The following is a 23,815-nucleotide window of genomic DNA, read 5'->3' as shown; positions in this document are numbered from 1 at the left end:
TGTGCAGATAACAATATGGTCTATAAAAGGTTGCAGTGCATTCCACATTTTGCTGCAGTACCTTGCACATTTCTCTTGCAAGAGTGGCAACTTTTAAACAAAATCCTTAATTCCTTTATTTTAAGTTCAGTGGTGTTCAAGTTTGTCTTCTGTGTTTGAGGTCCTTGGGTTGTAGTTCTTGAAGGCAGATGGACTCTGAAGGAGGCTGGCCTGGCTTATAGTGGGTACCTTGTGGTACTTACACCTTGTGCCAGGTCCAGTTATCCCATATTAGTAGATTAGAGGTGTTCTAGCAGCTTAGGCTGATAGAGGTAGCTATAGTAGAGCAGCTTAGGCTGAACTAGGAGACATACTCAGAGTTACTAAAAATAAAGGTACTTTATTTTAGTGACAAAATGCCAAAAGTATCTCAGAGGATATACTCCCTTAGGAGGTAAATAATATACACAAAATATATGCACACAAACCAAAATCAGGTATGTAACAGTTAGAAAAGTAGTGCAAACAATGTAGAATCACAATAGGATACAATAGGTAGAAATAGGCCCAGGGGCAACACAAACTATATACTCCAAAAGTGGAATGCGCACCACGAATGGACCCCAGGCCTATGGTAGGTTGTAGAGGGTCGCTGGGACTGTGAGAAAACATAAGGGTGTCCAAGATACCCCACCCAAGACCCTGAAAAGTAGGAGTAATGTTACCCTAGTACCCCACAAAGACAGTATAGTCGAGATAGGGGGTTCTGCAAGAACAACAACTGCCAACAAAACACTGAAGACGGATTTCTGGACCTGAGGACTGTAAAGGAAGGGGACCAAGTCCAAGAGTCACGCAAGTGTCCAGGGGGGGCAGGAGCCCACTAAACCCCTGATGAAGGTTCAAAAGGGTTGCCTCTGGGTGGAAGAAGCCGAAGATTTTGCAACAACGGAAGGTGAAGGAACTTCTCCTTTGGCCAGAAGATGTCCTACTGCGTGCTGGAGGATGCAGAGTTGTTTCCACGCAGAAAGACCGCAAACAAGCCTTTGCTAGCTGCAAGAGTCGAGGTTGAGTATTTTGGGTGCTGCTAGGGCACAGGAAGGACCAGGAGGTCCCCCCTTGGAGGAGGAGACAGAGGGGGTGCTCAGCAACACAGAGAGCCCACGCAAAAGCAGGCAGCACCCGCTGAAGCACCTGAACAGGCACTTAGAAGATCTGAGGACGACAGTCGACTCAGAGCAACAAAGGAGGGTCCCACGACGTCGGAGTCCAACTCAGCGGGTTGAGCACAGCAGGACGGAGTGCTGGGGACCCAGGCTAGGCTGTGCACAAAGGAATCCTTGGAGAAGTGCACCGAAGCCGGAGCAGCTGCAAATCACGCAGTACACAGGTTTGCTGTCTGGCGTGGGGAGGCAAGGACTTACCGCCACCAAATTTGGACAGAAGGGCCACTGGACTGTGGGAGACACTTGGACCCAGCCCCTGTGTTCCAGGGGCCACGGTCGTCAGGATGAGAGGGGACCCAGAGGACCGGTGATGCAGTCTTTTGGTGCCTGCGTTAGCAGGGGGAAGATTCCGTCCACCCACAGGAGATTTCTTCCTGGCTTCCAGTGCAAGGTGAAGGCAGACAGCCCTCAAAGCATGCACCACCAGGAAACAGTTGAGAAAGCCAGCAGGATGAGGCGCTACAATGTTGCTGGTAGTCGTCTCGCTACTTTGTTGCGGTTTTGCAGGCGTCCTGGAGCAGTCAGCGGGCGATGCTTGGCAGAAGTCGAAGAGGGAAGTGCAGAGGAACTCTGGTGAGCTCTTGCATTTGTTATCTGAGGAATAGCCCAGAGGAGAGACCCTAAATAGCCAGAAAAGGAGGTTTGGTTACTGAGAAAGGAGGCCTGGCTACTGAAAGAGGTAAGCACCTATCAGGAGGGGTCTCTGACGTCACCTGCTGGCACTGGCCACTCAGAGCTGTCCATTGTGCCCCAACACCTCTGAATCCAAAATGGCAGAGGTCTGGGACACACTGGACGAGCTCTGGGCACCTCCCCTGGGAGGTACTGGCAGGGGAGTAGTCACTCCCCTTTCCTTTGTCCAGTTTCGCGCCAGAGCAGGGCTAGGGGATCTCTGAACCGGTGTAGACTGGCTTCTGCAGAGATGGGCACCATCTGTGTCCATCAAAGCGTTTCCAGAGGCTGGGGAGGCTACTCCTCCCCAGCCCTTCACACCTATTTCCAAAGGGAGAGGGTGTAACACCCTGTCTCAGAGGAAATCCTTTGTTCTACCTTCCTGGGACTGGTCTTCCCAGACCCCAGGGGGGTAGAAACCTGTCTGAGGGGTTGGCAGCAGCAGCAGCTGCAGTGGAAACCCCAGAAAGGCAGTCATGGAATTGCCCTGATCAATGTGGGGGCACCTTGGCTTGTGCCAGGGTGCCCACACACTAAGTAACTTGGCACCTAACCTTCACCAAGTGAGGGTTAGACATATAGGTGACTCATAAGTTACTTATGTGCAGTGTAAAATGGCTGTGAAATAACGTGGACGTTATTTCACTCAGGCTGCAGTGGCAGTCCTGTGTAAGAATTGTCTGCGCTCCCTACGGGTGGCAAAAGAAATGCTGCAGCCCATAGAGATGTCCTGGAACCCCAATGCCCTGGGTAGCCAGGTACCATATACTAGGGAATTATAAGGGTGTTCCAGTGTGCCAACTCGAATTAGTAAAATTAGTCACTAACCTGCAGTGACAATTTTAATAGCAGAGAGAGCGTAAACACGGAGGTTCTGGTTAGCAGAGCCTCAGTGATACAGTTAGGCACCACACAGGGAACACATACAGGGCACACTTTATGAGCACTAGGATCCTGGCTAGCAGGATCCCAGTGACACAGGCAAAAACAAACATACATACAGTAAAAATGGGGGTAACATGCCAGGCAAGATGGTACTTTCCTACACCTGCTTGTGGATTTTTTTGCTGTTTCTACTGCTGGTCAGGGTACGGCTGCCATTTTTCCTCCTGGGGCCATTAGCACACATGACGGCCGCCATTTTTATCGGTTAGCGGTCTAGTTGTCAGAGCCCTCAGCTGAGACCCCTTCTTAGAACGCAATGTTGTGGTCACGCAGCAGATGCGTGCAGCGGGTGCGCCAAAGGCACGCCTAAGGCAAGCCCGTCTGTGCCCATCCGCGCCAGGTTGGGCCTAGGGGCGAGCCTCCCTGGCCCGGCGACAATAAAGGGGTCAAAGAGGTCTGTCTTTGTCTATTCCCCTAAAACCCTTTGGGCACTCAGGCCGCCTCTTTTTTAAAGAATGCCATGCATGCCCAGATTTGAGGACTAATTTATGGAGATGCAAGTGGGCTCCCCAACTTAGAGGGATAAGTGCGACCTCGGAGGTCAATTCCGACACCACCTTCCTGCTGGTTAATTGTCGTTCGATGCCAGCTCACAAACTCAATATCAATCTTCTATTAATCGAGGTATCGCCTACAGCCTTGTTCCTCACGGAAACTTGGCTGCACAAAGGGTCGGGCAAACATATCACCCTGGCATTACCTCCAGGATATCTTATAGCTAGGGTGGACAGAATTACCTCCAGAGGGGGAGGAGTTGTGATTATTTATAAGGACTCTACCAAGCTTACTTACCATCCCCTCCAGTTATCAGAAGGGGAAGGCATGTTCTTCGCCTTGTTGCTTAATCCTCTATTTACATTTTCAGGAATCTTACTCTACCGCCCTCCAAGGTCTCCGTAGAATTTTTTAGATTCTCTTTCAGACTATTTTACTGACTTCATATGTAAGAGACCCAATTTTACTATTTTAGGCAATTTTAAAATCTATGTTGAAAAATTAGAGCAGCCGGCGGCTAGATGTCTTCTGGGCGACATGGACGCTCTGGGACTAGAGCAGTTGGTGAGAGGCCCCACTCATGATAAGGGACACAACATCGACCTAGCTTTTAGCAACTTAACAGCCTTATCCTGTAACACCCCTCTTCCTTTGGCTTGGTCAGACAACTTCCTAATTTCATTTAGAGTTAGCCATTGCTACGTCAAGGGGCAGGTGCTGGCACAAGCTTATTATCAATGAATGGATTGGAGTGCTGGAAAGTCGCAAATCCTTTTTCCTTAATAGTAATGTTATCAAAGTGGAGCCATTTAATAATTGGATCACCGACAACCTAGACACTCTACTCCCTTATAGAACAAAAACTGGTAGTCGCCGGAAAGCTGGTGCTCAGTGGTTCACCCCTCACCTGCATCTCTTTCAAAGAAAGTGTAGAGGTTTAGAGAGAAGGTGGAGAAAATCATATGACCCGGCTGCAAGGGATGCATATAGGAAAGCGATCAGACACTATCATGCAGAGATAAAATCAGAGTATTTACAATGCTGACAGAATTGAAGAAGCCTCTGGCTCTCCAAAAGAGATCTTTCAGGTGTTAAAAGAATTTCTTCAGGTTCCACTAGAGGAGGACCTAACTGAAGCTTCGGTAGAACACAGCAATAAGCTGGCCGTGTTCTTACAACAAAAAATTATGGATATATATTCAAACCTTCCTAATAGTAAGGCTAGGTCGGACGGTCGGGACAACTTCACTAACAATGGTACAGCTACCATCTCTCAGTTCACTCCTCTTTCACAGGAGCAGGTTGCCGGGCTCCTGATCTCTCTTAAATCAGGATCTCCACTGGACCCGGCTCCCCCTCATATCTTAGCCAGGGGGGCCTCAGGTATTGTCCCGGCCCTGATGGAACTACTGAATGTGTCACTATCTGGGAGTTTCGTCCCCGGTCAGTGGAAACATGCGATAGTCAAGCCACTGTTAAAGAAACCTAACTTGGACGGCGCTGCACTCAAGAATTACAGACTCATATCGTTATTAATGGCTCCTGCCAAAATATTAGATAAGCATATCAACACTCAACTTTCTACCTTCTTGGAGGAAAATAATTGCCTTCACCCACTCAGATGGGTTTTAGACCCCGTCATAGTACTGAAACAGCCCTGATTGCAGTCATGGAAGAGGCCAGGAAGCGCATGGACCAGGGCCAGAAGATGGTGGTGATACTTCTCGATCTGAGTGCGGCCTTTGACACCGTAGATCATCAGGTGCTGGATCAAAGGATGAAGGAAATCGGAATTGAGGGTTTAGCCCTCTCTTGGCTTACCTCTTTCTCAGAGGGAAGATCTTTCCAGGTCCTTGACTGATCCTACTTCTCGGATAGACTCTACCACAGCTATTTATTTAATATATATATGGCTCCTTTGGCCCAGCTGATGGAAACTTTCGGAGTGTCACAGGTCTCTTATGCAGATGACACCCAATTGGTGGTCTCTTTTTCAGCCAACTCTACCTTGGAGGGCTCTTTATTGTCCTCCTGTCTACAGGCAATCTCAGGATGGATGACGGATAGTAGGCTTCAACTCAATGGTGATAAAACAGAGTTGATGATCTTGGGCCACTACCCTGGGCCCGAGAAGAATCTTACGATGCCAAGCTCCCTGGGGGAATTGCCTTCCCTCAAAGAAATGTATTAAGAGTCTAGGAATTTAGTTAGATCCCCTTCTTACGCTGGAACAGCATGCTAGGAACATCTCGGCCACTTGTTTTGGACTACTGAGACCCTTAAGGAAGGTCTTTGTAATACTTCCATTTCTTGCAAAAAGACTTATTATTTAGGCGATTATACTGTCCCGACTTGACCAGGGTAATGGACTATTTCTTGGCTCCCCATTTATGTGAGAAAGAAATTGCAGGTGGTACAAAATGCGGCAGACCGCCTTCTATTAGACATTCCTAGGCGAACTTCTGTAAAACCATCACTAGTTTCTCAGCATTGGCTAACAGTGGAACATCGCATCAAATTCAAGGCTTTGTGCTGTATTCCTAGGTCTCTGTACAACAGAAGTCCTTCTCTGTTAAAGGCTCTTGCAACCTTCTATAAGCCTAATAGAGACCTTAGGTCAGCATCTGCAGCCTTGGCCACCCTACCTAGAGTCAATATAGCTAGATGGGGTGGTGCTACGATGGCCTCTCTGGAAGCTAAACTGTGGAACTCCCTCCCCACTAGGCTTCGACTCACAAGTCACAAACATAATATTCTAAAGGCGAAAACTTGGCTGTTCTAGAATTGGCGGTCCCCTTTTCCTAGTTCAGGTGTCGGTCTATCAGCGCTGGGAGGCGTTCGGGTAGCCATGCGCTTTACAAGTTCAATAACATAACATAACATAACGACGCCGGAACACAACTCAGCGAGTTGAGCGTCTCAAGATAGAGTGCTGGGGACCTGGGCCAGGATGTGCATGAAGGAATTTTGCAAATAGTGCACAGAGGCCTCAGGAGGTGAAGAAGACGCAGTACACAGGAGTACCGTCGCCCTCAGGGAAGGCAAGGTCTTACCTCCTCCAAATTGCATCAGCAGGAACTCAGAATAGTCTATGTTGATGGAGTCCACACAGGAGCACGCTCATTGCTGTGAGAGGAGTCCAAGGGTACCGGTGATCGTCTTAGAAGGTGCCTGGGTGAGCAGGGGAGTGACTCCGTCACCCCACTGGAGGTTTCTTTAGTCCTTCTGGTGCAGGATGAAGACAAGGAGTCCTCAGAGCGTGTACACTGTGAAAACTGTTGCAGTTGCTGGCTGGAGCTGAAGTTGCAGAGGAAAAGTATCCCTTATGGGTACTTTGTTGCTGTTACAGCGGTTCCTGGAGCAAGCTGTGGTTGGTCCGAGGTCAGAGGATGATGTAGTAGTTGCAGAGGATTCCTGATGGAAACTTGCAAGCAGAATCTGAAGAGAAGCCACAGGACAGACCCTAAATAGCCCTGAGAGGGGGATTGGCTACCTTATCAGGTAAGGACCTATCAGAAGGGGTCACTAACGTCACCTGCTGGCACTGGCCACTCAGTGCCCTCCACAGTGCCCCCACACCTTGCAAAGCAAGATGGCTGAAGTCTGGGACACACTGGAGGAGCTCTGGGCACCACTCTTAGGGTGGTGATGGAGAGGGGAGTGGTCACTCCACTTTCCTTTGTCCAGTTTCACGCCAGAGGAGGGAACAAGGGGTCCCTGCACCGGTGTAGACTGGCTTATGCAAGGAGGGCACCATCTGTGCCCTTCAAAGCATTTCCAGATGCTATGGGAGGCTACCCCTCCCCAGTCTGTAACACCTATTTCCAAAGGGAGAGGGTGTAACACCCTGCTCTCTAAGGAAATGCTTTGTTCTGACTTCCTGGGACTGGGCTGCCCAGATCCCAGGAGGGCAGAACCCTGTCTGTGAGGTGGCAGCAACAGTAGCTGCAGTGCAAGCCTCAGAGAGCTAGTTTGGCAGTACTGGGGGTCCATAGTGGAGCCCCCAGGATGCATGGAATTGGCTCTCCCATACCAGATTTGGAATGAGGGGACAATTCCTTGATCTTAGACATGTTACATGGCCATAATTGGAGTTACCATTGTGAAGCTACATATAGGTATTGACCTATATGTAGTGCACTCGTGTAATGGCAACCCCTTACTCACAGAGTCCAGTGAAAGGGCCCTGAACTATGTGGGGGCACCTTTGCTAGTGCAAGGGTGCCCTCACACTTAGTAATTTAACACCTAACCTTCAGCAAGTCAAGGTTAGACATAAAGGTGACTTATAAGTTACTTAGGTGCATTGAAAATGGCTGTGAAAAAACGTGTGCGTTATTTCACACAGGCTGCAATGGCAGGCCTGTGCAAGGGTTTGTCTGAGCTCCCTATGGGTGGCAAAAGAAAAGATGAAGCCCATACACATGTCCTGGAACCCTAATGCCCTCTGTACCTTAAGTACCATATAGCAGGGACTTATCAGGCGGGTCCAGTGTGCTAATTGAAATTGGTAAATGAAGTCACAAGCCTACAGTGACAAATTTAAAAGCAGAGAGAGCATAAGTACTGAGGTTCTGATTAGCAGAGCCTCAGTGACACAGTCAAGCAATATACAGAAACACACATTAGGTCATAAACTATCAGCACTGGGGTCTTGAGGTGCAGGATCCCAGTGAGAAATGCAAAAACATACTGATATACAGGTAAAAAATGGGGTAACATGCCAAAGAAGATGGTACTTTCCTACATAACTCCCCCCCCCCAAACGAGGGACAATAAGGTTAACCTTACCCAGATGAGTCTTCATTGTCTAAGTGGAAATATCTGGAGAGTCCATCTGCATTGGAGTAGGTTCGCCCAGGTCTATGTTCCACTGTACAGTCCATCCCCTGTAGGAAAATGGACCACCTCAACAATTTAGGGTTTTCACCTTTCATTTGTTTAAGCCATAATAGAGGTTTGCGGTCTGTCTGAACAATGAAGTGAGTCCCAAATAAGTAGGGTCTCAGCTTCTTCAGTGTCCAGACCAGAGCAAAGGCCTCACTCTCTATGGCAGACCAAAGCTTTTCTCTAGGAGTCAACCTCCTGCTAATGAAAGCAACAGGTTGATCCTGGCCCTCTGAGTTCAGTTGTGATAGTACAGCCCCTACCCCTAATTCAGAAGCATCTATTTGAACAATACATTTTTGGAGTAGTTTGGGCTCTTTAAGACAGGTGTCGAGCACATTGCCTGCTTAAGCTCCTAAAAAGCTTTCTAACAGCTGGCTGTCCACAATACCTTTTTAGGCTTTTCCTTGCTGGTGAGGTCATTAAGAGGTGCTGCAATGGAGCCATAGTTCTTAATGAACCTCCTGTAATAACCAGTGGGACCTAAGAAGGCTCTGACCTGGGTAGTAGGGGGAGCCCAATCCATAATGGTTTGAATCTTCCCCTGCAGTGGTGCAATCTGTCCTCGACCTACCAGGTGGCCCAGATAAACCACTTTCCCCTGTCCTATCTGGCACTTTGAAGCCTTGATAGTTAGGCCTGCGTTTTACAGGGCCTCCAAAACTTTCCAGAGGTGGACCAGATGATCATTCCAGGTGGAGCTAAAGACAGCAATATCGTCCAAATATGCTGCACTAAAAGCTTCCAAACCTTGGAGGACTATATTCACCAGCCTCTGAAAAGTGGCAGGTGCATTTTCAAACCAAAGGGCATCACTGTGAAGTGATAATGCCCTCCTATGGTAGAAAATGCAGTTTTTACTTTAGCATCGTCTGACATTTTGATATGCCAATACCCTGCATTAAATTAAAAAGTGCTTAGATACTTGGCAGATGCCAGTGTATCTGTTAGCTCATCTGCCCTGGGTATAGGGTGAGCATCTGTTTTGGTTACTGTATTGAGACTCCTATAGTCCACATAAAACCGCATTTCTCTCTTTCCTTCTTTGCTATTTGGTTTGGGGACAAGCGCCACTGGGCTTGCACGGGGATATCAGAAAGCTCAATAACTCCAAGGTCTAACATTTTCTGACCTTCAGCTTTTATGCAATCTCTGACATGGTCAGGTTGCCTGTAAATGTTACTTTTGACAGGTAAACTGTCTCCAGTGTCAATTTTATGGTCACACCAAGTAGTTGTACAAGGTGTAAGTGAGAGGGGTTCAGAAAACTGATCAGGGAGATTTTTACAGTCTTCTTTCTGCTCAGCAGTAAGGCAGTCTGCCAGAACCACTCGTTCCACTAAGCCATCAGGTTCAGTGTTGGAGAAGAGATCAGGGAGAGGGTCACTCTCTTCTTCCTGTCCCTCATCTGTAGCCATGAGCATGGTTAAGTCAGCCCTGTCATAGTAAGGTCTTGTGCGATTGACATGAAGCATCCTAAGGGGGCTTCTGGCAGTGCCCAGGTCCATCAAGTATGTGATCTCACCTTTGTTTTCTACAATTAATTGGGGTCCACTCCATTTGTCCTGGAGTGCTCTTGGGGCCACAGGCTCCAATACCCACACCTTCTGTCCTGGGTGGTACTCTGTCAGGACAGCCTTCTGGTCAAACCATTGCTTTTGTAGCTCTTGGCTGGCCTGAAGGTTTTTGCTGGCCTTTTTCATGTACTCAGCCATTCCACTTCTCAGGCCAAGTACATAGTCCACAATGTCTTGTTTTTGAGCTTTTAAAGGTTGTTCCAACCCTCCTTGACAAGATCAAGGGGACCCCTAACAGGGTGACCAAATAGGAGTTCAAAAGGGCTGTAGCCCACTCCTTTTTGGGGTACCTCCCTGTAGGCAAAAAGGAGGCATAGTAATAGGACATCCCATCTCCTTGTGAGTTTTTCAGAGAGTCCCATAATCATATCTTTGAGATTTTTATTAAACCTCTCAACCAGTACATTAGTTTGTGGATGATGAGGGGTGATGAACTTGTAGTTAACACCACACTCCTTACACATTGGTTTTAGGTATCCAGACATGAAGTTACTACCTCTGTCTGACACCACTTCCTTAGGGAAGCCCACCCTGCAAAAGATTCCAAGGAGGGCCTTTGCCACTGCAGGAGCTGTAGTGGTCCTTAACGGGATAGCTTCTGGGTACCTTGTGGCATGGTCCACCACCACAAGGATACATCTATTGCCAGAAGCTGTTGGAAGGTCAAGGGGGCAAACAATATCAACCTCTGGCCTTTCAAAGGGCACCCCAACCACTGGCAGTGACATCAAGGGGGGTTTTGGGGTGCCACCAGTCTTGCCACTGGCTTGGCAGATGCCACAGGAGTGACAAAACTCCTTTGTGTCTTCTGACATATGGGGCCAGTGAAAATGTGGAACAAGTCGGTCCCATGTTTTACTCTGACCTAAATGCCCAGCTAATGAGCCAGAGTTAGAAGGAATTCCCTGTACTGAAAGGGGATGACCAGTCTTCTGGTAGCACCAGGTTTAGGGTCTCTTGCTTCAGTATAAAGGAGATTATTCTCCCAATAAACTCTGTGTTTGTCAGTGATATCACCATTTTGCTGCTTGACAACTTGCTGTCTGAGGCCCTCCAATATGGGACAGGTTTGCTGTGCCACACTCAGTTCTTCCCTGTCAGGCCCCCGCACCCAAAAGCTTAGCTGTATCAGCTTCCAGCTCCTATGGTGTAGGTTCTGCACAGAGAGAGAACTCCTCTTCCTCAAAAGGGGAATCATCTGTGGAGGGAGGGATAGTGGACAGGGGGTTGCCCTTCTTACCTCTAGTTTTTGGAAGCACTTTGTCCATTATTCCAGGATCCAAGTTTCCCTGTCCTCTTTGCTTCTTGGCCTGAGCCCTGGTAAGAGCAAAGATATACCCAGGAATGCCCAGCATTGCTGCATGGGCCTCCAACCCCACTTCAGCCTAAGCTCAAGTCTCCAAATCATTGCCTAGCAGACATTCTACAGGTAAATCAGTGGCTACCACAACTTTCTTCGGACCAGTAATCCCTCCCCAGTTGAGATTCACAACAGCCATGGGGTGGCTTACAGTGTTGCTATGGGCGTCTGTCACTTGGTACTGGTGACCAAGTAAGTGCTGCTCAGGGGCAACCAGTTTTTCCATTACCATGGTGACACTGGCACCTTTGTCCCTGTAGGCCTCAACCTGAACACCATTAATCAGGGGTAGCTGCTTGTACTTATCCATATTAAGGGGACAAGCAACTAAAGTGGCTAGCTCAATGCCACCATCAGAGACTAAAAGAGCCTCAGTGATCTCCCTAACTAGACCAACCCCAACTACATTACCAGTGGTGAGCCCAGCTTCACCCTTTAATTGGCTATTAGTAGTGCTTTTCCCATCACCACTGCTATTACTGGGCACTGGTGGTTGCAGTTGGGGTTGTGATGGTGGGAGGTTTGGTGTTCGTTTTGGACACTGACTGTCAGTTGCCCAGTGGCCTTTGGCTTTACATATATAACACCAAGGTTTCTTATCTTTGTGAGAAGAGGATTTGGACCCACCACCCCCAGAGGATTTTTGTGCACCTGATGAAGACTCTGATGATTTTTTATCTTTGTCCCCACCCTTGTCATGTGACTTACCATCCTCCTTCTTGCCATCCTTGTCAACCCCTGTATGAAGTTTTCTGTTCACCCTTGTTCTGACCCATTTGTCTGCCTTTTTTCCCAATTCTTGGGCAGAGGTCAGATCTGAGTCCACAAGATACTGATGTAACAAGTCAGACACAATTATTCAAAATATGCTCTCTCAGAATCAAGTGATATAGGCTTTCATAGTCAGTCACCTTACTGGCATTTAACCAACCTTCTAGGGCCTTCACTGAATAGTCTACAAAGTCTGTCCAGTCCTGTGATGACTCCTTTCTGGTCTCTCTGAACGTAAGTCTGTACTATTCAGTGGTTAAGCCCAGACCATCTAAGAGTGCAGCTTTAAGAATTTGATAATCATCTGCACCATCTCTCTGACAATAAGAATTCTGTCTCTCCCCTTGCCAGAGAAGGATAACCAAAGGATAGCAGCCCACTGTACATGAGGGACCCTCTGAACTTTACAGGCCCTCTCAAGTGCAGCAAACTACTTATAGATGTCATCACCATCCTTGTAAGGAGGGACAACTTTGTGCAGATTTCTAGAATCAAATTAAGGTTCCCTAGCATTTGAGTTTCTAAAAGTGCTGCTGCCACCATAGGTAACTAACCCCAAACCATGCCTCTCTTGCTCCACAGCCAGGGATTCCCTGTGTAAGGCCAACTGTTGCTGTATTAGCCTCAGTCTGGCCTCTTCTAACCTCAGCTTTGTGAGTTCCCTATCGACGGACTGGTCCTCAGGGTTAGAATTGGATGCCTTTAAAACAGAGGTAACATGAGCGTATGCAGAGGTAGATCTATCTCTAAAACAGGCTACTGTAGTGACCTGACCTCTATAGGTGAAGGGAGCCCTACTTGTGTGTGAACCCTTCCCACTACCAGTTATACGAGGGGGGTTATTGACCTGTGGAAGGGCCCTCCCCAGGATTGTCAGTTTGCTCCTCTGAGCCTTCCAGGTTGGAGTCATCCTCTACCTCTTCCCCTGTCTGATCTGGGCCAGTGCTGAGTCCCTGGTCATCTTGGAGGAGAAGATTGAAGAGAAACCCCTTATTAGGGTTCTTCCCAATCCCAAAACTTCTTTCAATACAGATACCTCTCCAACTCTAAAAGTTAAGACTTTCATATGTTGTTTTCACAACTCTAGAGGAGAAAAAAAAAGTTTGGGAAAGTGAGTAAAAAGTTAGTAGAATAACAGAGCTAACTTTTTAGAGAAAAGAAGAAAACTTTTCAGAACTTAGTAAAAACGTTTTCAAAGCTAAACAGAACTTTTAGAAAGTTAGAAAACTACTTTTAGGTATATATTGTATATTGTATATGCTCTAAGTATTGGAGCAAGCTTTTCTTGTGAAAAGCACAGGTAACGAAGTGGTAAAGCAATTGGAAGTACTTATCCCACCACTGCACCACCAATGTAGGAGGCTGGCCTGGTTTGTAGTGGGTACCTTGGGTACTTACACCTTATACCAGGTCCACTTATCCCTTATTAGTGAAGTAGTAGTGTTCTAGCAGCTTAGGCTGACAGGGGTAGCTATAGCAGAGCAGCTTACGCTGAACTAGGAGACATGCAAAGCTCATGCAATACCACTTATAGTTTACACAGTACTTATACACAAGTAAAGACAATACTCAGTGTTTCCAAAAATAAAAGTACTTTACTTGGGTGACACATTGCCAAAAATATCTTAGAGGCAATACTCCTTCTGGAGGTAAGTATTATTATGTATATATAATATATACACTAGACACCAAAATAAGGTAAGTAATTAGACATAGGATAGTGCAAACAATAGGAAATGCTATAGAATGCAATGGGAGAAAATAGGTCTAGGGGCAACACAAACCATATACTAAGAAAGTGGAATGCAAATCAAGAATTCCTCCTAGACAAGTGTAGTGTGTGCAGAATTGCTGGGAGAGTAAGAATACAGTAAAGATAAGTAAATTACCCCACCCAGAACCCAGAAAAGCACAAGTAAAGTACTGAAGGTTTCTTTAGGACCCACTACACCACGTGATTGGGATATTGCAGTAACCAACCAAGTCTGCAAACAAGAACTGCTGAATTCCTGGACCTGAAGACCTCGAAAAGAAGGTGACCAAGTCCAGAAGTCGAAAGAAGTTCCAGGAAGGAGAGGAGCCCCTGCCAACCCAGAGAGGGTGCAAAAGGAGATTCCCCGGTTAGATGAAGACTGCAGAAATGCAACCTAGGAAGATGGCAGCGGGTTCCTGCGTGGCGCAGAAGGTGTCCCGTGACGTGAAGATGGATGCAGACGTGATTTTGTGTTGGAAGTCGCCAACAAGTCTTGGTTACAGCAAAAGTGCGTTTTGCGTCAAAATGGCACTGGCTGGACCCAGGAGGGACCTGTGGGCCTCAACTCTTTGTGAGAAGGAAGAGGGGGCTCTCAGCACATTATAGAGCCCTCAGGATGCCAGGAAGCACCCACGGGAGTCCCAGGACACGGGGACAAAGGAGGTGCAAAACTTGGTTAGTGCAGCACAACAAAGGAAGTTGCCATGCTGCCGGAGAACAACTCAGCGAGTTGAGCATCGCAGGATGGAGTGCTGGGGACCTGCACCAGGCTGTGCACGAAGGAATTTTGCAAATAGTGCACAGAGGCCTCAGGAGGTGAAGAAGACGCAGTACAGAGGGGTACCATCGCACTCAGGGAAGGCAAGGTCTTACTTCCTCCAAATTGCGTCAGCAGGACCTCAGGACAGTCTATGTCAATGGGGTCCACCCATTGTGTCCTTAGGAGCACACTCGTCACTGTGAGAGGAGTCCAAGGGTACTGGTCGTCATCTTGAAAGGTGTCTGCGTTACCCCACTGGAGATTTCTTCGGTCCTTCTGGTGCAGGATGAAGACAGGGAGTCCTCAGAGCATGCACACAGTGGAAACTGTTGCAGTTGCTGGCTGGAGCTGAAGTTGCAAAGGAAAAGTATCCTCTGTGGATACTTTGTTGCTGTTACAGCGGTTCCTGGACCAGGCTGCGGTTGATCCGAGGTCAGAGGAGGCTGAAGTTGTTGCAGAGGATTCCTGAAGGAAACTTGCTAGCAGAATCTGAAGAGAACCCACAGGAGAGACCCTAAATAGCCCTGAAAGGGGGATTGGCTACCTTCTCAGGTAAGGACCTACCAGGAGGGGTCTCTGATGTCACCTGCTGGCACTGGCCACTCAGAGCCCTCCAGAGTGCCCCCACACCTTGCAAAACAAGATGGCTGAAGTTTGGGACATACTGGGGGAGCTCTAGGCACCACCCCTGGGGTGGTGATGGACAGAGGAGTGGTCATTCCCATTTCCTTTGTCCAGTTTCGTGCCAGAGCAGGGCAATGGGTCCATGGACCGGTGTAGGCTGGCTTATGCAAGGAGGTCATCATCTCTGCCCTTCAAAGCATTTCCAGAGGCCGGGCAAGGCTACCCTTCCCAAGCCTTTAACACCTATTTCCAAAGAGAGAGGGTATGACACCCTGCTCTCAGAGGAAATGCTTTGTTCTGACTTCCTGGGACTGGGCTGCCCAGACCCCAGGAGGGCAGAATCCTGTCTGTGGGGTGGCAGCAGTGGTAGCTGCAGTGAAAACCCCAGAGAGCTGGTTTGGCAGTACCGGGGGTCCATAGTGGAGCCCCTGGGATGCATGGAATTGGCTCCTCAATACCAGATTTGGAGTGGGGGGATAATTCCAAGATCTTAGACATGTTACATGGCCATATTCGGAGTTACCATTGTGAAGCTACATATAGGTATTGACCTATATGTAGTGCACGCGTGTAATGGTGTCCCTGCACTCACAAAGTCTGGGGAAATGGCCCTGAAGTATGTGGGGGCACCTTTGTTAGTGCAAGGGTGCGCTCACACTTAGTAACTTTGCACCTAACCTTCAGCAAGTGAAGGTTAGACACGTAGGTGATTTTTAAGTTACTTAAGTGCAGTGAAAATGGCTGTGAAATAACGCGTGCGTTATTTCACTCAGACTGCAGTGGCAAGGTTTGTCTGAGCTCCGTATGGGTGGCAAAAGAAATGCTGCAGCCCATAGGGATCTCCTGGAACCCCAATACCTTGGGTACCTAGGTACCATATACTAGAGAATGATAAGGGTGTTCCATTATGCCAATTGAAATTGGTAAAAGTGGTCACTAGCCTATAGTCCTCAGGGGAGTGGTGTCTTGCTCTCCTTCCATTGTTGGCACGAGTAAGGCCCACCATCATGTCTAGGATCTGCCCGCCCATGTCCTGAGGAGAGCCAAGGGGGTAGCAGGCTGGAGAGAGATTTTGGACCGTCATGCTTTTTTTTCATGGGCGGCTCTGCTGGCCGGAGGTAACAAATCTGATTGGAGCCACTGCTCCAAATGATTGCAGGCAGCAGCTTCGTGGTTACTGAGGGTAGCAGTCTGAGAGGCCCTGTGGGGTTCCAGACATGCTACAAAGTTGCAAGGCAGCTCAGGTGGAAGCCGCAACCCTGAGCAGCTGCACTGCACCAATGAGGGCGGCTGCCTGGTGATCTGATCTACGTGAGGGGGACCCAGGGAGGTCTTCCCGCTGTTTTGAGAGCGGCATGTGCCCTCCCCTATGTTTGGCATACTTTTGGGGGCACCCACTCCCAGGGCAGCAGCCCTCGACAGAGGTCCCGCTGCTGCTCGTTCTGTTGGGACATTACAGCATATCATTCAATAGGCATACAAGTGCACTATATCTATGGGTTTGTGGAAATTCAGACATTGTGGGTAATAAGTGACCACTGTAATGAGCTATATTGGTTATATGTTGGCAATTCCTGTGTTGTTTTTATTATGACTAACGCAGCATAGAAATATTTCATTATATTGGACTATGATGGTCTAAAAAGTACCTGATGAATACTGTATTACTGATTTATATTGTTTCTGTTCTAAAAATGCTTTACGTACAATACAGTTTATTTTGATATAACTTATTGTGAAGTCTCTTTTTGTGGTGTATTTACTGTGTCACTGGGTTGTCTGTGTTATGCAAACGCTTTACTTATTGCATCTGAGGTGTGCAGCTCCCTTGCCCTGAGTAGAGTAGTGGTTTCTGCCTGGCTGCGGTGCATACCCTAACCAACCAGAAACCCCATTTCTAACATAGACCCAAAGACAGGCGATGGGAGCCTCCTCCATCAGTGTTTTGGCGTCTAGAAGATGTTGCTTCTGTAGTCATTGATGGCTTAGTGCAGCGGTTCCCAGGATGTGCGCTGCAGCGCCCCAGTGTCCCTTGCTGGTTTTGGTTGGATGTGTCCAGCTCTGGGCTGAGCGCTCACAAACCGCAGGCCGATGCGGTCACTGCATGGCCCGAGGGTGCACACATTTTGTGAAAAGAGAGAGTAGATTTCCTGCATTGCACACACTATTGTCCATAACTTCATCCCAGTAGTACTGAGGCTGGGCTTACATTCCCCCTACCCTGGCAAAAAAGTTATGTAATGGGTAGAAAATGGCCAATTGATAAAGGGAGCCGTGGGTTGAAAAAGTCTGGGAACAACTGCTCTACTTCCTGCAACCTAAACTTTCTCTAGGGGCCTAACTGATCTTGCCTTCTGTTTCTGAAGTGTCAGGGACATCAAAGACTTCACCTGCATCTTGCTACCAGCACCTGGACTCCTCTGCTGGGAGTCCTTTGAGAATAGGTTATAATTTCCCAAGATCACCATCAGTTGTTGTGAGAAAGTAGCCTCTTTCTAGCCTTGTTACTCCCACTTTTGGCCTGTTTGTGAGTATATGTCAGGGTGTTTTCACTGTTTCACTGGGATCCTCCTAGCCAGGGCCCAGTGCTCATAGTGAAAACCCTATGTTTTCAGTATGTTTGTTATGTGTCACTGGGACCCTGCTAGCCAGGACCCCAGTGCTCATAAGTTTGTGGCCTATATGTATGTGTTCCCTGTGTGATGCCTAACTGTCTCACTGAGGCTCTGCTAACCAGAACCTCAGTGGTTATGCTCTCTCTTTCCAAATTGTCACTAACAGGCTAGTGACCAATTTCACCAATTCACATTGGCATACTGGAACACCCTTATAATTCCCTAGTATATGGTACTGAGGTACCCAGGGTATTGGGGTTCCAGGAGATCCCTATGGGCTGCAGCATTTCTTTTGCCACCCATAGGGAGCTCTGACAATTCTTACACAGGCCTGCCACTGCAGCCTCAGTGAAATACCGTCCACGATATTTCACAGCCATTTACCACTGCACTTAAGTAACTTATAAGTCACCTATATGTCTAACCTTTACCTGGTAAAGGTTGGGTGCTAAGTTACTTAGTGTGTGGTCACCCTGGCACTAGCCAAGGTGCCCCCACATCATTCAGGGCAAATTCCCCGGACTTTGTGAGTGCGGGGACACCATTACACGCGTGCACTATACATAGGTCACTACCTATGTATAGCGTCACAATGGTAACTCCGAACATGGCCATGTAACATGTCTAAGATCATGAAATTGTCACCCCAATGCCATTCTGGCATTGGGGAGACAATTCCATGATCCCCAAGTCTCTAGCACAGACCCGGGTACTGCCAAACTACCTTTCCTGGGGTTTCACTGCAGCTGCTGCTGCTGCCAACCCCTCAGACAGGTTTCTGCCCTCCTGGGGTCCAGCCAGGCTTGGCCCAGAAGGCAGAACAAAGGACTTCCTCAGAGAGAGGGTGTTACACCCTCTCCCTTTGAAAAAAGGTGTCAGGGCTGGGGAGGAGTAGCCTCCCCCAGCCTCTGGAAATGCTTTGATGGGCACAGATGGTGCCCATCTCTGCATAAGCCAGTCTACACCGGTTCAGGGATCCCCCAGCCCTGCTCTGGCGCGAAACTGGACAAAGGAGAGGGGAGTGACCACTCCCCTGACCTGCGCCTCCTAGGAGAGGTGCCCAGAGCTCCTCCAGTGTGCTCCAGACCTCTCCCATCTTGGAAACAGAGGTGCTGCTGGCACACTGGACTGCTCTGAGTGGCCAGTGCCAGCAGGTGACGTCAGAGACTCCTCCTGATAGGCTTTTACCTGTGTTGCTAGCCTATCCTCCTTCCTAGGTAGCCAAACATCCTTTTCTGGCTATTTAGGGTCTCTGCTTTGGGGAATTCTTTAGATAACGAATGCAAGAGCTCAAAAGAGTTCCTCTGCATCTCTCTCTTCACCTTCTGCCAAGGAATCGACCGCTGACTGCTCAGGACGCCAGCAAAACCGCAACAAAGTAGCAAAGACGACTACTGCAACCTTGTATCGGTGATCCTGCCGCCTTCTCAACTGTTTTCCTGCTGGTGCATGCTGTGGGGGTAGTCTGCCTCCTCTCTGCACTAGAAGCTTGAAGAAATCTCCCGTGGGACGACGGAATATTCCCCTGCAACCGCAGGCACCAAAAGAACTGCATCACCGGTCCTCTGGGTCCCCTCTCAGCACGACGAGCGTGGTCCCTGGAACTCAGCAACTCTGTCCAAGTGACTCCCACAGTCCAGTGACTCTTCAGTCCAAGTTTGGTGGAGGTAAGTCCTTGCCTCCCCACGCTAGACTGCATTGCTGGGTACCGCGTGATTTGCAGCTGCTCTGGCTCCTGTGCACTCTTCCAGGATTTCCTTTGTGCACAGCCAAGCCTGGGTCCCCGACACTCTAACCTGCAGTGCACAACCTCCTGAGTTGTCCTCCGGCGTCGTGGGATCTCCTTTTGTGACTTCGGGTGAGCTCCGGTTCACTCTTCTTAGTAGTGCCTGTTCTGGCACTTCTGCGTGTGCTGCCTGCTTCTGTGAGGGCTCCCAGTCTTGCTGGGTGCCCCCTCTGTCTCCTCACGCAAGTGGCGACAACCTGGTCCCTCCTGGGCCACAGCAGCATCCAAAAACCCTAACCGCGACCCTTGCAGCTAGCAAGGCTTGTTTGCGGTCTTTCTGCGTGGGAACACCTCTGCAAGCTTCTTCACGACGTGGGACATCCATCCTCCAAAGGGGAAGTTCCTAGTTCTCTTCGTTCTTGCAGAATCCACAGCTTCTACCATCTGGTGGCAGCTCCTTTGCACCCTCAGCTGGCATTTCCTGGGCATCTGCCCAATCTCGACTTTGTCGCAACTCTTGGACTTGGTCCCCTTGTTCCACAGGTACTCTCGTCCAGAAATCCACTTTGGTTGCATTGCTGGTGTTGGTCTTCCTTGCAGAATTCCCCTATCACGACTTCTGTGCTCTCTGGGGAATATAGGTGCACTTTACACCTACTTTTCAGGGTCTTGGGGTGTGCTATTTTTCTAACCCTCACTGTTTTCTTACAGTCCCAGCGACCCTCTCCAACCTCACATAGGTTTGGGGTCCATTCGTGGTTCGCATTCCACTTCTAGAGTATATGGTTTGTGTTGCCCCTATACCTATGTGCTCCTATTGCAATCTACTGTAACTTTACATTGCTTGCGTTACTTCCTTTTGCTATTACTGCATATTTTTGGTATTGTGTACATATATCTTGTGTATATTTGGCATCCTCATACTGAGGGTACTCACTGAGATACTTTTGGCATATTGTCATAAAAATAAAGTACCTTTATTTTTAGTATATCTGTGTATTGTGTTTTCTTATGATATTGTGCATATGACACCAGTGGTATAGTAGGAGCTTTGCATGTCTCCTAGTTCAGCCTAAGCTGCTCTGCTATAGCTACCTTCTACCAGCCTAAGCTGCTAGAAACACCTCTTCTACACTAATAAGGGATAACTGGACCTGGTACAGAGTGTAAGTACCCCTTGGTACCCACTACAAGCCAGGCCAGCCTCCTACAGTTGTCTATTTATAATCCTATCCAGGGGATCCCTGAATAAAGATTGGGCCGGATACCCATGAGATAGTTTTAACATTTTGTCTGTGTTCTGCAAGGTAGATTCCTGTATGCTTGTTGTATATTGTTGCAACTCCATTGTCCCCCCCCCTGCTTATCGCTTATTGCACCATCCATGACCTTGGTTATCGTGAGGATGTGTAAGCAAAGCCTGATGATGAAGCACGATTAGTGGGTGAGGTCAAATTTCTAACTACCCAGCACTGCTTCGTATTAAGGTAGAGCTCTGTAGGCATCTGACAGTGCTTACTTGTCCCTTTTTGTGGTAGTGGTTTAGGCCTTTTGGAGGACAGACAAGGGAATTCTTCCTGTCTCCCCTTTTTGGTAAGTATATACAGTCTAAAATGCTATCTTTCATATATGTCAGATACCCCTATGGAAGGCCTCTTTAGCCCAGGAGGCAGGATGCATTATATTTAAGGTGTAGGCATGTAAGCACAAACTTACATGTCTCTATAGTGTCTTTACTATTAAAGTAAACTATAAGTGATAGCCGCTCAATAGGATAACATGGGACTTGCACCCAGGCAAACTCAGGTTGCTAGCTCCATTAAGGTGATGTCTAGATATGTAAACAACATGCCATCTCTACCCTGACACTAATATGGTGTTGAGGGACGGCTGACCTGTACCTACGTGGCACCTTACAGTTTACCCACCTGCTTCCCCCAACTTCTTTGTGCTCTGACTGGTAAGCCCGCGCTTTCCTGTGCTGCTGCCGCCAAGACAGGATTCTGACCTCCTGCCCGGTTTGTGTGAACACTCCTATGAGTCCAAAACAAAGGCTGAGATGGGAAGGAGGTCACACCTCCCGCCTCCTAGCTGGGCTAGAAAATTGGCACTTCAGGGCAGTAAGCTTCAAAGCCTTCACAGCCCCTGATAGACATCTGTGCTGTCTCGAGAAGAGGACACAGCCCTCCCTCTGTCCCAGGCACACCTGCTCGAGGACAGGTGGGAAATTAGCTATGCAGAGTAAGGCACACCCCCAGAAGGCTGACCACACCCCTAGGGTGAGCAGCCCGTCTGTACACTAAATTTTGATTTCTGAATGTTAGAATAGAGGGTCTGGGTACTAAAAGGTTACTCACTAAACTGGATGTGGTCACTTCAGGGGAGGATTAGCTGTAGAAGCTAGCTGCCCATTGGGCATTAGCCTCCACACACCTAACTCCCCTAAATCCAGAATTTAAGGGACTCCCCTGACACCAGAACCTCGGATCTGAACAACTGACTTTGAAGAAGGACCAAGAGGAGACCCGTGTCACCGACAACAGGACTTTGCCCTCTGCAACAAAGCAAAAGAGGGAAACTCTGTTCCTGTGACAACAGACCTGAAACTAACTAAGTGAGCGACCCTCGTCCTTGGCTCAAACTCAGCACTCCTGACCAGATGGACCCCTGTGGGTGCCAGAAGCACCCTCAGTCTTCCCTGGACTAGTGGCACTAAACCCCTGCAAACTGCTTGCAGGACCTGAAGGTTCACGGCCATTAGGACTTATGTGGATCACCGAAATCCAGGTGGTCCAGTGTCTTCTGGGAGTTATAGCCTTGCCTACTGCAAAGTTTCAGGCCACTACATCACTCCCTCGGACACAGTGAAGTTCCCAAAGCTTTTTGTTGTACTTACCACTGCCAAAGCTTGTTGGTTGCCAGTCCGGTAACTGACCCCCACCCTTGACGCTGCATCTGCAGGGCACACCGTGTAGTCTGCATCTGACATCGACAACAAAGCCACTGCTGTGTTTTATCATTTTGTTTCTTGCAGCACCAAGTAAGCGGTAAAATCAGCACCAGCGCAAGTCACACTCATCACCACGGACAGCCAGGACAACTCTGCATCCAGATGCCATGGTCCAGGTAAAACAGAAATTACTGTCATGACCTGATCCTAGGACCCGTCCCACCTTAACCCTACTAGGGTTCCACATAACTCAACCTCAAAGTTGCTGATTGTCACAAGTTTTTTTAAATCCATTGACTGCAACATTGTATTTAAATGCCAGTTTTTGCTGTGATTTATTATTGCTTCCAAACTCTGTGATTACAGTTGTACTGATGCAACTCCATTCATTTTGGTGTCTAAAATAAGATAATAATAATTTCTATTTTTATAAATTAGTGTCAGATTTCTTTCAAGTGGTGTCAATTACTTATCACCCGTGTTGTGCCTCTAGTAAAGCCTGACTGCTGTTTGCCAGGTTACCAGGGCTGAGCTAAGGATTTGTTAGTGGGAATCCAAGGATCTTCTTTGCGGTACTGTGGGGGTATTACATGGTGAGGACGAACCCCCACACCACATAATACTCCACTTTCCTAAAACAGCTTATAGTGGCCAATAACAAAGAAGTGAGATTGTTCATTCAACTTTAGCATCGTGCTACCTGACCTCACTGGCAACTGCATCTTGTGGACTATTGTTGATTTAAAGTATTTAGCACACAGGTAAGATGCTCTGGTTTGTGCAAACTCTGATAAAGCAAGTTTAGAAACACAGGATTGTTTCAAAATCCTATGCGATGCAGTTGCCAAGATTGTTACTGTTTGGACAACATCGCCTTTTTCCCTGTTTACCATGGCTGCACTAGTCCTTACACAGCTGTTATTGTTGCAGTATTGATAGCGCTTACCTAAGTTTTTTAGTGTACCTCTGCTTTTTAACCTATTCTGCATTAATAGATTGAATCAAATACTTTGATTTCCACTTTGTTTTAATCAAATTACTCGAATACAGATAATTTGAAATTGTGACTTTATGTTAGATTTGTTGGAAAAAAATGTGTTCAATTTAGATTCTAACCTGTTCTTTCCATGAGTTGAGTCACCCAGCCCTCATTCTTCTTTACTCTAAGGTGACCTGTTTTTTAATTCCATTTTCTGTTTTTTGATCTTCTTGTCAAACAGTCAAATTTATTTTCAAGTAAGCTGGACTCAGGATTAACTGATTCAAACTAATTGTATTGCTCTCTATTTGATTAAAGCTGATTGCTCATTATCATTTAAACAGGCCCATATATATGTAAAAAAAAAAATGTCTTTTCTTATTTCCAGGAGGCATCAAATCAAAAGACTATAGAAGAATCATGACTGATAAAGAACATTTTTATGGTAACATTTTAAAATGCTTTTCACAGGAAAGTAGTTATATTTGTGATCATT

General features: G+C 47.7%; 1 protein-coding gene across 3 annotated transcripts in view; it reads left to right on the top strand.

The window, feature by feature from the left end:
- LOC138280126 (NFX1-type zinc finger-containing protein 1-like) overlaps positions 1 to 23,815 on the top strand; it is a 1,298,750-nt gene that overhangs the window by 10,849 nt on the left and 1,264,086 nt on the right. The window contains exons 2-3 of one of the 3 annotated variants that reach the window (XM_069219457.1): positions 22,425 to 22,516; positions 23,708 to 23,764. The exons of 1 other annotated variant lie outside the window; for it this stretch is intronic. In XM_069219457.1, the coding sequence (XP_069075558.1) occupies positions 23,740 to 23,764 (25 nt within the window). In that variant the 5' untranslated portion in view covers positions 22,425 to 22,516; positions 23,708 to 23,739. The remainder of the gene's footprint in view (positions 1 to 22,424; positions 22,517 to 23,707; positions 23,765 to 23,815) is intronic. One more of the 3 variants, XM_069219456.1, reaches the window with a different exon arrangement.

This window comes from Pleurodeles waltl, chromosome 2_2 (assembly GCF_031143425.1).
Source record: "Pleurodeles waltl isolate 20211129_DDA chromosome 2_2, aPleWal1.hap1.20221129, whole genome shotgun sequence".
In the NCBI taxonomy this organism is placed as follows: Eukaryota; Metazoa; Chordata; class Amphibia; order Caudata; family Salamandridae; genus Pleurodeles; species Pleurodeles waltl.
Note: the sequence above shows the minus strand (reverse complement) of the source record. Positions and strands in the feature narration are given on the sequence as shown.